This window comes from Antedon bifida, chromosome 4, assembly GCF_963402885.1.
Source record: "Antedon bifida chromosome 4, ecAntBifi1.1, whole genome shotgun sequence".
Taxonomy (NCBI): Eukaryota; Metazoa; Echinodermata; class Crinoidea; order Comatulida; family Antedonidae; genus Antedon; species Antedon bifida.
Window position 1 is genome coordinate 26,470,967 of NC_136229.1, and position 16,408 is coordinate 26,487,374.

The window sequence follows — 16,408 nt, forward strand, 5'->3', positions numbered from 1 at the left end:
ACTTTTTAGTATTTTTATTCTACTGTATATTCAACTTTTTTGCTGATGAAACAAATAAATGTGGAATGGAAACTTATAAATAATGTAAAAAAGAAAAAAAAAACAAAGCAAAACCAATGTTTACTATTTCTACTGTATTTTCAAGTTGAAATCTGTGAGTTAAAATTATTTGGAAGTTAATTATTCAGGACAATGCATCTTTACTGCATAAATTTCACAGTGCAATTTTTTACGAGGGAATCCCCTTGCGAATTCCTTCATTAAACACCTAAGTGTGTTAAGTAGTCTCAGTGGAGGAAAGTAATTGTTGTCTGCTAAGCTAAACTTAACTTCTCTTCATAATCAATTTTTCATTGTTGCTCTAGGCAATAGTGGTTTTAAATGTATTTTTACCTGCAGAATTTCAAGCCAAAATCAAGTGTCATATCCTATTTATGAATGCAGTTTTAATGGTGCCGTTTTTCCCATCGTCTCAAATTTGTTAGCCTAGGGGAAAAAAGGGAAAGATATGATGGATAATGTTAGGTCAGGCCAAGCCTAAGGATGTATGCACAATGATGATGTACTATTATACTTTAAGATTGTTTATAAATCTCAAATCAGGTGGAACTGTTTAAAATTTCTGGCATTTTATCAGCTTTTGAATGTCTTTCTTTTTCTGAAAATATTAAAGATTTTCAAAATTTTGCATTACTGCTACAGTACCATAATTTCATATTGCTTGAAATTGTAAATATCTTCCGTTAACTTTTACAAAAGCTTTTTTTTCATATCTGGTTTCTTTTTTTGTTTTCTTTTTTGAAGATTTGTGCTAAATATTATTTATATTTTTTTTTATCACATTAAATGCGGTGTACATCAAATTACACATTTCTAAGTTTTATATAATATTTATATTTAAACAATTGATGATTTAGAACATTTTCTAAGCATTGATTACCATTCTAAGGTTTTTATATATTTTGATATGAAATTCAGAAATCTTTTCTATCAATTTTCTCTCTTTTTATTCACATCCTATCACCATACATAAAATAGATTAACATTCTTTAGTGTCCTGTAAAATTTAATATATTTTTATGATCAAAAGAACAAGAATAATATTAAAAACAGGAAGTGTTTCCCAGTACATCAACAAATAATATTTTCCCTGTGTTACTCTTAAAACAAGATTTAAATTAACAACACACTTTTTAATACTACAATTTACAGTTTAAGGTTATCGGCCAGTCTACATTTTTTTAGCAATTTTTATTAGGTACTTGCACCCATTGTTAAAATATATTTTTGTGTGAACAATAGCTTTTTTAAATTTTTATATATTTTGTCATTTTAGGATTGATCAATATTAATTTCCTGTATATGATATAAACAATAATAATAATATTGTGATAATTAAGAAAAAAATCTGAAAATATATAAAATGTATAATGAACAACATACAAAAACTTTTTATATATCAATATAGCCACAGCTTCTAAACGGTGGTTCAAGTTAAATATTAAATGTACAGTATGTGTAATTATGTTACACATTGTCTTGGAAAATATCATTGTCAATGTCAATATTAAATATAGTATAAAACTTCTGCATTCTTTACATAATCACTATTTCCAAATAAAGTCAAACGATCGTTTAAGCAGAGAGCAACATTTAATTAACAGACTAACTTATTTACCATAACTCACTTAATGTTAACTGCTGTTACTGGAAACATTAAGTTCGCGCTATGTGATTTGTGACTTTCGCACTACCTAGTTACATGTTGTTCACTCTCGCCCTCACACTGTCATCGTTTGCACAGTCAATAACCTATTGGTGATAATTTATGTCGATTTGTTATCAGTTGCGAAAAAAAAGTGTATTATATTTTGATATGAATGTATGTATGTTAAAGCTGTTGAAAGTACAGAAAAATAACCAAAATTTGTCTCATGGTATATGGGTTTGGTTGTCAAACACAGCTGTTCAATAGTGGGTTATTTTATATAAATACATGGTTTTTATTTTATTTAGAATAAATATTCTGATTGATTGATTGGCATATTATTAGAACAACATGCCCGAGGAAATATTATGAACGTATTGAACGATTTGTATATTTTGGTTTTTCTTTTAAATTGTGGTATTTGTGGCTCATTGTATAGAATCACACTATACCAGTCTTTTATTGAACTTAAGGTGTAGCTAAAGAAACGAATATAAAAGAAATGTAAACTGAAGTTAAGGAATCAAAGCAATAAAAATAAAAGGAAACAAAGTAAAAGAAGGAATTTGGTAACTTTAGAATGATATGGAGTAAAATAAAAATATAGTAAGTGTAAAGTAGGTGAACTATTTGATTGACCTATAAAGTTTTTTTTTCAATAATTCATCAAAAAAAAACAAGATACAATTTATATAATATTTTAACCTATGAGAGGTCATGTATTATACTAAAATTATCCTATGCTATTTATCAGTACATTTGTATTGAAAGTGTATTTCAGTTTAAAGAAAGAACAAATAAAATAAAAATAAATAAATAAATACTATCGTCAAGATGTAGTAGGCCCTATTGTGTATGTTGCTTAGACGTCGAAAGAGATATGATCTTTTCACACAGTGTAAAATGCATCCTGTCAAATAGGGTCATGCCAAAATTACTTTGTGAGATGGTCTAAAATGATTATATCACTGTGTACGAATCTACTAATGTGAACACAGGTCTTGCCAATTTTATGGGGGTGTGCAAGCTGTGTTTAGACACACTTTAATGATATTTATTGCCATATTGTCAACAACTCTATTGATCTTTCATGAATCAATTACTATGATTTATTGTTCTGTTCTAGTTAGAAGCAGCCAATTGTCATCATGTGATATTATTAATGGCATTGTTTTCTAAACACAGTGATTGAATAAAAACATTGTTGACACCTAACAGTAGTTAACAGTAAAGGGAGGTGTGATCTCTTCTTCTTCAGGGTAGAGTTAGGCCTGGTCAGCTTAAAATAGGTTAACCCAAGTTATTTTGGCTAGTTACCATTTTTGTACCTCTTGCACTGGGGTGACACTATAGTATCAATCTTGTCGCTAGTCTTTATCATTAGGGCTTTATTGTCATTGTTTTATTTGAGATTTTAATAAACATTTGGGATGTTAATATTAGTTTTTTGTAAATTTTCTTTTGGCATCTCTTAATTATATTTTATTAGTTTGTTAAAGTAACAATTTAAAACGATTGGAATTTAGTTTAGTAATGTCACATCTAGATTAGCGACCCATAATGCCATTCATGTATGAAACATAATTTAATTATTTCTCACAGCGATAATAAACAATGCTACACAACATATGATTTAATGTTTTACATCCCGCAGCAGGCTTTAATTAAATTAATTTTTTAATGTTAGTTAATGTTATATATCATTCAGGAACTGTTTCTTATTGTGCTATTGGTTGACACACATTTAATGTGCTAGTTTCTTTAGATTTTTCTAGTTTAGGATAGGTAGATTCCTAGGCTAGGATGGCCAAGACTGATTTGGTACATTGAGTTTAGCATGTTTTGTTTTATTTTTCATTCCGCAATTTTTTGTTTTAGGGCTCCAATCATCAATTAGAGTCAAACAGTTTTTTTAAAATTGTGGTTTTGGCAGCCAAATGAAAACTGTGCCAGTTTATAAGTCGCAATAGAAATTAATACAAAGTTCACATCATAAACCACATCAAGAAATGCCAAAAGTTGTATTTTATATAATGATTATATAGTACTATTTTTTTTTTTTGTGGAAAATATAACAAAAAATCCAAGCCAAGAAAATTCCCTATACAGTACAGTAACTCCATTTCCAGTACTGTTTAATATTTATTGCTAACAATGCTATTGTTGGATAAAATTGAAATACATTTTTAGATTATTATTATTATTCTGAACCCAGAAATGTTCGCAAAGGTCATTAACCGAGATATGTCATTAGAAATATGAGGTCAAATATGTTATGTAGAAGAACAGATTTTGAAGTCATTAATGATTATAAGAGATGAGTTAAGTATTATAAACTATGTTCATGAAATGAGAAGTATTTACTAATTAATTAAGCATACAGTATAATTAAGTGATCAAAATTAGAAAATCAGTATAGTAAAAGATTGTATAATAATTAATGATTTTTAATTAAAATCATAGAATATTTATTATGCGCCACTACCCGACCGTTCAAAGACATACTCTAGTTTTCAAAGTATGTGTTTATCCATCCTGTAATTGGTGAATATTGTTATATAATAACACTATACAGAGTATACTCCATGATAACAATATGTCTTCCCATGGGAAGACCTTGCCATTAGCAATGGCAGACAGAAATCTATAGAAAAATCTAGTTGCATAAGTTTGTGACTAGATTGTTCCTGGACTAAGTAGTACACTTTTAGGCCTACATTATAATGACATTTTATGTACGTTTAAAAATATTCGGTATAACTTTGAAACGGGACATTCAAATAAATAGACTTTATATTTTTTCATGAAACGGAACTAGTACAGTATTAAAAATCATTGCAAGATCGCCAAGCTTTTGATTTTGCGACGACCGAAGCCCTTGACACAGTTTTGGCAGATTTTAATCAAAGACCACTTTACATAATACGCGTAGATCATTGTAAATCGAAAGCTCCGTAATAATTGTTTGTGGAGTTACTGTAAACAGAACAGTAAAGAAGTCCCCAAAGTGTTCCTATAATTGTTATAGAAATTAATTATATTTGAGGACACAATACCCACAAACTAATGTACATATGGGTTAGATATCCTTAATAAAATGTTTTGGCAATACATGAAACATTTTAAAAGTGTACCTCATTAATTGTATTGTGGGTTCCCATGCTCGTTTTTATTTGTATAACCTCATATTGTACAACACATGTAATTACTTTTAAACTTCTTTATAAACTTGAACTTGATGTACTAAAAAAAAAAATCATTACTGTATATAATAGATTTTGTTTGTCTGGAGTCGCAAAGAGTGCAACTTTAGCCTGTAAACAAGTTAAAAATAGTATTTTTATTTGCTTCTTCTGTATAACATCAACTAACCAATTAAATATAGTTATACACTATTGGCCTATATACAATAACATTTATATACAGACCCAGTCCTACAGTACTAAATTTGTGTTCTTAAAATTAGTAGGTGATCATCAAAAACAGTGGCCATCATACAGTAATAATAAACCCAGTGTTGCAGCTTAAAGTTGCATAGTGAAACCGGTTAAATAATATTTCAACTTCCAGTCGATTGGATGTTTTTAACTGTTAAGTGTTAGCCTAAAAATGCCATTTAACTGGTTATTTGAAAATTGTCTGTTTCTGTGCCAAGAAAATAGGGAATGTTTTCATGCACAATTTAAATTGTTAAATTGCTTGAATTGAAACAAGCCCTTTGACTTGATTCACTTTTTCTCCTTAAAGATTTGACATTAGTTATGGTAATTACTCTGATAGCAGTACTACACTCTATTAAAATACCATGTTTTCATGTCCTTATCACATTAACTTTTGTGAATTATACTCTACACTGTACAGAATCAAGCTGACCATGTGCTGTGCAACTGTAGTGTCACAGTATCTCCTTATATGGTATGGTGTGTGCATTCTATTCCTTATTAGGCATTGAGAGATAATAATTGTTTGAACATACCACTGTTGGGCTAAATTATCCACAGTTAATTAGCAGTATGTGTATATACAGTATGTGAAAACATTTATTGTTTATCTATATGAATTATAATTTATTTAACATAAATTGTACTTTAATAAATATGCTACAGTACACTAGATACTAGTTTGAGGATGGTATATAACAATATACAGTAATTAAAATTAAAAAACAATAGTTAGAACAATGTTACACCTGACATTGATTCATAGATGGATCAATCAATAGATAGATCAATCATCATTGATGAATAGTTAAAATTAGTATTGATAATATAATTTATTTTAATTATTAAAATACTATATTCATATTCCATCAACATATTCAACATTATTTAGGTTGGGTTAAATTTTATAAAATGGACAATCAAAACTCGTCTTAGTTTGTGTTTCATTATGATCCTATGCTCTAGCAGTTCTTGACTAAAGACAAGAAAGTTTTTAAATAAAAGAGAAGTCTCAAAGGGACCTTCGTTGTTAGAGTTACCGCAAGATTCACCAAAACTATTTATAAAAAAAAGCCAAAGCAAACAGGGTTTTTTTTTTAAGGGGGACTTTAGAAGAAGAGACAGGACCTTAATTGAAATAATGACAATAACTGTGATCAGGAATTTTATTTTTAGCGGTTGTAATTGAAAAAAAAAATGTGTGTATTTACTAATAAATATAATAATATTGTTCAAATGTTTACACGGTAAAGAAGTACTAAAGTAATATTGGCGCTATAGAATCCCAAGTAATATATATAGAATATAGAATCCCAAATTTGAAGTTGATAATATTGAATAATATTACCAATAAAAACATTAATTTTAGTAATAAACTAGCTTAATAATCTCAATAATAATCATGTTGCAGTAATCCATTGTTGATCTGGGTTAATCCAGAATGTTAGCTTAGTAAAGTAATACAGTTGATAGGTAATCTGTATTTGATCTCGAATAATCCGTTAAGTGAATTTTCTGATCTTATGGCATTATTTAAGAATTGTAAGTAATCGTTGAGGATTGATGTAGTTTTGTAGTTGATAGTGGGATGTGATTTTTGACGGTTCTGTAGATCAGCTCAGTTATACGCCCCAACCTCTTAAGAACTGGAAATATGGAAATTTGTTTTTTTATTACTTCAATACCATATTTTTTTTGTTTATAAAAAATAAATATGGCATTGAAAGTAATTTATGGCATAAAAATAAAAAAGGGTTATATTTTGACCCATTTCAATGACTATTTTTGGCATCTATTTATAAAACTATAAAAACAAACAGAAAACATAATTTTAACAGATGGTGTCCCTACACTATAAACTTTTTACTGTATTTTGTTAAACATTCTAAGAAAAAGTAACATAAATCTAGAGTACTATGTAGGTAAATGTCATGTGTATGTCATTAAAGATTTCATAAAAATGAAAGTTAATGTAAAAAACAGCCAAAATCAACAGACCATTTGTCCAGGTGAAAGAAGTGAGAACTTTACCCCATGAAGTTGATGGTTATCAATGATGTACTTAAGGGAGGCTTTGCTGCGTTGGGCGATTGAAGGCCGTTACTGGGTGCAATGGGACTGTCTATTCACATCCACCAATACTCATTACCCTGAGGACACAACATGATCAAATTTGGAAACGTTGAAACAAGTTAATCTTGACTCCTTTTTTTAAAAAAGCGAGTTTATAAAATGGGGTTATTATATGACCCTGTTTCTTTGGACCTTTTTACAAGGACGTTTCCACAATTGAATTTTAGATAATGAACAGTTTTCGAGACATATATGGGCCAAAAGTCATGCGCAAGCCCGGAGAATGCCGGAACCAGTGTGTGTATAATATACAGTTGCGCTAAACTAATAGTGAACGGTTTACAGACCTCAGTGGTTGTATGACAAGAATACAAGATAATCTAAGCATATTTAAACAGTCGTGGAGACCTAATTGTCCTTGAGGTCACAAAAAATGAAAGAAAATATATTAGCTGTTTTCCAATTGAATAATATTTTTATTTAATTCGGCGGGAAATATATAAATTTATTTTACAAATTGTTTTCAACAATATTATCTCGCACTAATTTATAATAATTTATAATTGTAGCTGTATCAATTAAAGTTAAATAAATTTAATGTAAATCATTAAAAAAAATTTGGTTTCTTAAATGTACAATATTCCTGTTTTGGTTAAATTGAGGCTGTACTGTAGATGTAACCATTTCCTCTTCATTTTGGTTGCCATACTCCTCTCACATCTACCCATCTATTGTCAGTTTGTCTTGTTACTCTGTGTCTTGCCCATCTCCATTTTTTTTCTACAATGTCTGTAAATATTGTTATTTTCCTTATTTTGGTATTTTGTTTTGGTATCTTTATGTGTCATGATTGTTTATATTAATTTTTATTTTATTTATGTAACATATTATAGTTTTATTATATACCAGACAGCAGTCTAACAGGTTTAAATATAAAAACACAATTTTATTGGCTAAATGTGTGGGTTTTGCACCGTTTTCAGGTTCAAAGGTCATACAAGTTTTTAAGGTTCAAGAAAGTTTAATTTTCAGTCATCAACTGTCTAAAGGGATTCAATATAATTTATGTACTACTATAGTATAATTTAACACTGCAAATAACCTAATAAAACCTTGTTTAAATAAAATGAATGTACAACACTCTTGTTTCATTGGTTAAATTTTATATGTTTACTGGTTAGTAAATTCATAAAATTACAAAGATTAAAAGGTGCAGACATGGTCTATTTTTATCTAAAACAACTAGTTTAAAAATACACTATAAAAATAAAAAAACATTGTTTAAATAAATAAGATACACTGTGTTTAAGTTCTTTAAAAAAAATACACTTAATAACCAAATAAAACATTAAAAACAAATTGGCCTTAATGACATTGGCCTCTGCATCTGCCTTTTGCATTGCGCTAACAGAGATTTGATCATAATTTGGTATTTATTTAGAGATTTATTCGTATGTTTTATTAAATTTAATTATTTATGATTCTTCCCAATTTTGTATTAACTCACTCCAACCATCATTTCTTTTCTCTGCTTTTTTGTATACTGTAATTAATTTCTAGTCGCCTGTACTAAAGTGATTACTGTAAGGTACGTGAGTTAAAAGCAGACATTTCACTTTGTTTTCCCCATTTTTCACAATTGTAGCAATTTATTTGGAATTTCGAACCCTCTTTGTCACCTGTATATTTATTTTTGATAGACATGATAGCAATGATAATATTTCATTCTTTATTTTCACCGTTTTATTACAGTTTTAGGTAATTTAGGTTTAGTTTGTGTTATACTCTACACTTGTTGTCATTACTGTATTTTCTCAAGACATCAATTTATGACTATATTAGTTTTTTTTCTCTTCAAGATAGCAAGTTGTACGATTTATATTGCACGTTTGCGAAGACTTTGCCTTTGACCCTGTTGGTTGTATTTGCCCTGTAGGACCCCCAGAAGAGCCACTCTTAGCTTGGCCTGTCTACTTATTTATGTGTAACCTCTGACCCAACCTCTTGTTGAGTCTATGTACCTACAGTTTTCTTTTCACTGTTGAACTGAGGGCGTGATCTGCATTATGTACCTGTTGAAACATCTATGAGTTTATTTTGTGGCATAAATCTCTCTCGGTTTACAGTTGGTTTTTAAATTGATTTTAATAATCATAGTTAGGTGTATACGCCAAAGATCATTGACATTACTTGTTAAAATTACGACTAAAATACACATTAGCTGCTTGGTGATTACCATGCTTGGGAAAAACAATACTTCAACATACCATGTACATCCTATTTTGAGACTTATTTTGGAAAGCATGGGGTTTTTCCCCATCCTGTAAATTGGCTATGTAGTGCTCGCCCTTTGTGTGAACCAATTTTAGAATTTATATTTGAATGGGAAAATGTGGTTATATAAATGTTATAACTCTGTCTGAAAAGGGGCTTAAGTTTCTGTAATGTATTTAAACTCTAGTATTTAGTTTCAATCTGCATGTGTAATCTTTCTACATTACAATCAGTGGGAACGGTCTGTTTGTACTAAATAGAGAGAAGCTTTTAAACCACCAGGGTAGACACCACTTAACCACTCTGTATAAAGTTTACAAAATGTACTCGCAACTTGTTCCTTTGACAAAGGTCACTCATCTCGGTTGAATTTAGTTTTTTTTTCTAGTCTTTGATCAGAAGCAATAGCAAACAATTGAATTATCTAAAATTCAAGCCTTCTTTGAAGATCAAATGTGAGATTAGTATAGGACAAAGGTGGCATGTTCGATATATAATGGATGTGATAAATGACAGAATTGAAACTGGCGGGATTGTTTATTGACAGTGTGGCAACCTAAAATGTTCTATGTTTATTCATGTTTCACAGAAAAACACCACGATTCTTGTGTTTCTCACCAAACGGTACAAAGTAAAATAAAATGTGCACAATGAATTGTCAAAAGCAACTTAATAACTGTCGGAAGACTTTCCTTTAACAGAAATACAAAATATATAAAAATGGAAAATAAATTTAAATAATAAAAGCTGAGGAAATATGTAAATTGAGGAAAGACAAGGAGAATTAAATGAAAAAAAAACTACTTACTGCAACCTCTTTCATAATTAGTTATTTCTTTACCTTGCAGTGTTGTGTGTAATTCATCATATTTTATATAAACAGATTTTGTAAAGGAAAAGATGCATAGACTATTTTAATGTTGGCCTTGGCTATATTTTTGGTCTAAGCTAGAGCCTTTTTTGAATTGTACATACCAAATGGTCTCCCTTATATTTCTACAATTACAGTATATGCACTATTAATTAATAATGTTTTACATTATTATTGTTATGATGCTGCAGTTAAAAGTTCATAGTTAAAAATAATACATTTTAACATAACCTACTGAATCAAGTGCGCACTCTCAACTATTTATATTTTTTAATTTTTTTTATTTTTACAGAGCACTGCAATCACCGTCTTCCCAGTACATTTATTACCATCCGGCGTTGATCTCTCAATCGGGTCTGCAGTACCAGCAACCCGCAAGTCCTACCGCAACGCAGCCTTTCGTGGAATACCCTGGAGCATATTCGACAACGCAGCACTACAATACAGCTGCAGCTGCTTATGAACAGTACGCATACGCAACGCAAGGTTTTGTAACGCCCGGTTATGGATACACAACCGTCCCGCAACAACAGGTATCGTCCATGCCCGCTTATCAAGCCACTCAACAGGTTCAACCAGAACGAATACCATAAACGAATGCTTTATATAATTATATTACGAAGTTGATCTCGTTGTTGAGATAGAATAATTCTCGGACATTATAAGACAGCTGATACACAAATTATGTAGATTTAATTTTCAAAACAGGGATTTTTTTTCGGGATGAACAGTTTTATACGATGCTAAACTAAGGGTTATTTAAATATTCCACATAGGAGATACAGATCGTATCCTATCATTCCATTTAAACAATTCTGTCCCTTCAAGAGAGGCAATATTTTGTAAGGAGAGCGAATGTGGGGAAAACGCTTTAAAGTACTAAATGGGTATTTAATTTTCCTGTCTGTTATATGTGGTAACTGGATAGGTTTTGTATTGTCATATTCATTGAGAGAAATTCCATGGCTTTTGTAATACAGTCGAACCCCAATTAAGGGGACACCTTTGGGACCTCCTGTATAGGATAATATGGTTATCTCCTAAATGTGGTGTCCCCCTGTATATGCTAATAGGGTTGTCCCCAGAACGGGGTTGTCCCTTGAACAGGGTTTTGCCATGAACGGGGGTTTCCCCTGCACAGGGTTTACCCCTGGACAGGCTGTAATACAGGAGGAGTTCTACTGTACTTGTTCATATCATGGTAGATCCAGAGGGCAGCATCCTACATTTGAAAAAAAGTATTTTAACACCATCTATGTAAAATTACATTTCAGACATCCAAAATACTTTTTAAGTCTTCATCATCGTTGCCCCACCTTTCTTAAAAAAAATATTGGATACATCATTTTTTTTGCAAATTTGTATTTTGACATTCATAACATTTTTTATTTTTTTATATACATTTTTAAGCTTGTAGAAATTGTGTTATGTTATCCATTTCTGTTACGATATTTCTATCTTGATTTCAAGTTGCATTATTTTCTGTAATGCAGTAGATACTACGACATCTATTATGTATAAATAAATCTTTTGGGCAATAGTTTAAAATTTATTATTATTAGTTTTAATTTCGCTAAATCTGCTGTATTATAAAGTATGCCAAAGTTTTGGAGGCTGAAATCAGCTCTGTAAATCAATATTAAAATCCTGTCTTTATGTGTACTGTATATTTGTACTTAGTTGATTGGTAAATGTCAAAAAATAGACTACATATATGCACTTACTATTTATTAATAAACTAAGATGTCGGAACCGCATGTATTTTAGCGTATTGTTTTTATATTTCATCTTAAGCCATTGTATTTGGCGCTGAACATCGTCTTGTTCAGAAAAATCTAACTACTGTATTTGGTTAGTATAACGATCATGTAGATTTTATAATATTAAGATAAGAATAATAGAGATATAATAAATAATATTTTAATAATTATGAATCTAAAGCTCTGTCTCCACAATCAAACTAGTGCGACAAAAAAAGTGTGATGTGCCCAAGTATGGTAGTAGTGATATGACATCATCATGTCCATATATGGGCACATCACATTTTTTTTATTCACATAAAGTTTGATAGTGTAGACAGAGCTTAATGATACTAGAATCTATTTATAATAATATTGGATGTTTTATGTTAAAAACTATTTTTAGAATTTCATAATGTAAAATTGGACACATTACTAATGTTAAATTTGAATTTAATATGTTAATTAGAGTCAGATTAGTCTTGAGATCGAATGTTAGTTGGCAAAGGGGTTGGGAGGGAGGGAAGGGGTAGGGTAGGCCTGTTTATTGATAGGTATAATTGTACGTTGGATATTACTAAATTATGTATTTGTAAGTTTAATATTTGTTTAGATATTTAAATACAGATTAAATGCATATTAAACTAGATTTATGACTAGCAAATAAAATCGTTTGTCTACCAAAATGATTTGTACAAGTGCAAGTTACCGCCTGTTAGTAATATCTCACTCATAATGTACTTTCATTTAATTTTAATGTACAGTACAATCACTCATCCATTTTTTTATTTTAAGTAGATTGGTCACTTTACTTTCAAACAATTTTACCATTTCTTTAAATAAGTTTTTGTTTTTAAATTATTATTCATATCATTTGTGTTTCTTCTGGAAAAAAAGGGTTATTAATAAATATGTCATATTCCACAAAAAGATAAAAATTATGAACATTTATTGGAAATACTGAAATGTTTTACTCATTTTAAATGTTTTAAATGAGTTGTTTTAAAGCAATAGAGATATGTTTCATAATCATAAATCATCTTTGATATATATTGGATATTGTGAATTATAGGCCTTGCTAGTTAACAGCAAATGCTGTGTGAAAATGTACTTATTTGGTTACTGTACAAATACCTAAAAGTAAAAACAATAGACAAAATAGATATAGTGAAAATTCTGTTACCGATTGTATTTATAATCACTGATACATAATTTAAGCATCCAGGTGGTTTAATCGTTGCTAATGTATGGTAATTTTATGCAAATATATTCGTGTTAGTGCCTTTTGTAATAACAAGAGCCTTGAACGCTTTACAGCGCCCTCAACCGAACCGTCCACTTTATCAGATTTTTAAGAATTAAAAATCTTATTTTAATTTAGTTTAAGTAGTAGATTTACAAACTATGCAATTATGAACTAATTAATCTATGCATCCAAGAAAATGTAGTACTTAGCGGTGATTAGGGGTTAAATGCACTTGGCTATAGATTTAGAAAATGCCATTTTATGTAACTATGTAATAATTATACGAGTATATAACACTACAGAAGAAATAGTTGTTGGGAAAGAGAGTCGTCGGGTTATATGTAATAAATTGAGCAGAATCTGCCACGCGTGCAAATTCAGATGAAATAATTCTTTGTACGTGCGGCATTCAAATATGGTACTGCGCCTTGTGTACGCGCGCGTCAAATTATTGACGGCAGCGTCATAACTGATGCATTAATTAACACAACTTAAATTAAGACGTAAATTGCGTCGAAATTTCTAAAATGTCATAATTGTAACGTACTAGTTCTTGTATTGCAATACATTACTGATGAATTTTGATGAATGACGTCATAAATTGATGCATTTTAAATAAATGTCCACGTACACTAAAAAATCGAGGAGTCGGAAAAGATCCCTTAATAATGTTTCGACGACTAAATTTTGTTGTTCAAAATTATTATTTAAGCGAAAATGTTTGTTGAAGGGTTGTTCATGTGTTTTTAATGTTTATATTTAAAAAGTAACTAACACATAAATTGCCTACCTCTAAACTGTTCTTGTTCCAATTTTGCCACGCATGGACTCGAATGTATATTTCCCATGCGTAACCTACCTCGTAAGAGGACATTTTGGCATTATTTGTACTTTAGCAAATGTTGAAAAATGGACATTTTATACTAACTATGCCTGAAACGAGAGACTTTTCGGACAATTCTTAAATAAGATACAGTATAACTATAAAACATCTAGTAATATAGTCAGTTAATTATATATAAATTAACCAATATACCAGTTCTTAGTGGCATGCGCAGACGTGATCAGTCGCGCGCGCGTGAGTCGGTCAAAAATTTTAACTGAGCGATAACGTCTTTATAAACTTATAATGGATTAATTAATAAATATCCAAATAATAAATAACTAATTTGCGACCATGACTTGAATCTGATTGGCCTCCCTGCTACATCGATAGTTAAATGTAGACATAGGTTATAAAGTACGTATTTCTTCCACTTAATTAAATATTACCGTAATTAAGCTAAACGTAGCTATAGCATGGAAGAGTAGGAATGCTCAGATACCGAGTCATTTTTATATTCGAGAGATCTTTAATACGATCTTTCTTCATTCGATCTATCTGCAAGGTAAACCAAATGCTATAAATGCATTCGGTAAATAAGTAGGCCTAGCAATTGTAGTTAGTACGGTTCCTATGTAGAGGAACCTTTGTCGAAGATGGAGTAGATTTAGCTGCTCGTCGATCTAATTGTACAGAAATTAAATGACCAATAACTGGTCTCTACATGTTTATGACGTTGCATTTGTTTATTTTCTCAGTCTGTTATAGAATAGTTTAAATGTGACAGTTTAATGCCCCGACTTATAAAATCTACGTGACATACAGTGACGTCATCAGAACAAAAGGAAAAGACGTCTTGTCCCCTCCTCTACTCAACACACTTCATCCTATACACACTAAATCTCTGCACGATTAAACACATGTTACCAGGCCCAACATAATAGCCTACTTTGTTATCCGGCTTTATCTTATTTTCTTGACTTTATTTTAATCCACCTTTTAGTAACATCGTTGTAGCAGCTCTGTATGTACCGTATGACATTAAAGCAACTCTAACCCCTCCTTTATTGGGACACCACCCCTATTTATTCAGGAGACACCCAAGGCAATTTTGAAGATAATGTTTCCGCGAAACGAACGGGAACGACTGGTTGGAACGGCCAACCGCTCATATATTCAGAGAACACTGTTGTAGGCTCTTTTTTTTTGTGTTCTGAACTTTATTGTTATCAGTCATTCCTACGAGTTAGTGTGACGACGGGTCTAGGATATCAGAGGGTAGATGGGGACGACGGATTGATTCCATCCGCTAGGAGGACCAAGGTACAAATCTCATCTGTAAATGAACCAACAAATATAAAATGACTTAAACGTGAAGGATATACTTTATCACATGAGTTGAGTGACAGTGTGGTTGCATGTCGTGAATCATCAAATCAAGTGATACGAAATCGTGTATTTTTTTAACAATTAAAACAAGTGCAATACGTACAATGGAATGTGGTGTTGGGGGCTCATAAAGTTTAACATTCAAATAAGCTAGGCCTAAACTGTGAGCTGTCCCTGCTGTTACATGAATCAAGATTTAATGATGACTCCATGCGGAGATACACCATGACATTCTCGTCAGTTTATCTCTTTCTAGGCCCCTACTATGATCTGACTACGTCCCGATCTGAAGCTATTAACAAAACGCCTGATTTGGAGGTGTGAAGTACAGTGTCATGCTAATAATGATTAATGTTGTAAAACATATGTCCAAGTTACACTTATGTTTAAGATTGAGTTACATTGTGATCGACGGGTCGTATTTGCTTGGCAAATGTGTCGTAAATTAATAGCATTTCCCACGACGCGGTTAGGATTTTGTAATATCATATTAATATACATAATAACAGAGATCAGAATCCTAAGTGATCGTGTGATCGCCGCTTCAACTCCGATATAAGTCCGATGTTTGAGAAGTAATGTGTTCAGACGCAGAAGCACAGTGTGATTATGGATTTGAACTCGCTATTGTCAGCTTTTTCGCAAGATAAACTGTGTGAAGCAAGGCAACGAATGTAATTTTGTTTAGGTTATGTGTATAATACATGTACCAAAGTGTATTAACATTGAATTGAAACGTGTATAACATACTGTAGTTAACAATTAAGACTGATTTCTACATTACAAAATGAATACAGTATAACCAATGAACTGGTTAAATCGGTCATCTAAGTTTAATATTCGAC

At 30.8% G+C, this 16,408-nt stretch overlaps 1 protein-coding gene across 2 annotated transcripts in view; it reads left to right on the top strand.

Annotated features, from left to right (window-relative positions):
* LOC144839646 (RNA-binding protein 38-like) overlaps nt 1–14,905 on the top strand; it is a 31,995-nt gene extending 17,090 nt beyond the window's left edge. For both annotated transcript variants that reach the window (XM_078695096.1, XM_078695097.1), the window contains exon 4: nt 10,659–14,905. In XM_078695096.1, the coding sequence (XP_078551222.1) occupies nt 10,659–10,959 (301 nt within the window). In that variant the 3' untranslated portion in view covers nt 10,960–14,905. The remainder of the gene's footprint in view (nt 1–10,658) is intronic.
* Nucleotides 14,906–16,408: the final 1,503 nt, after the last annotated feature.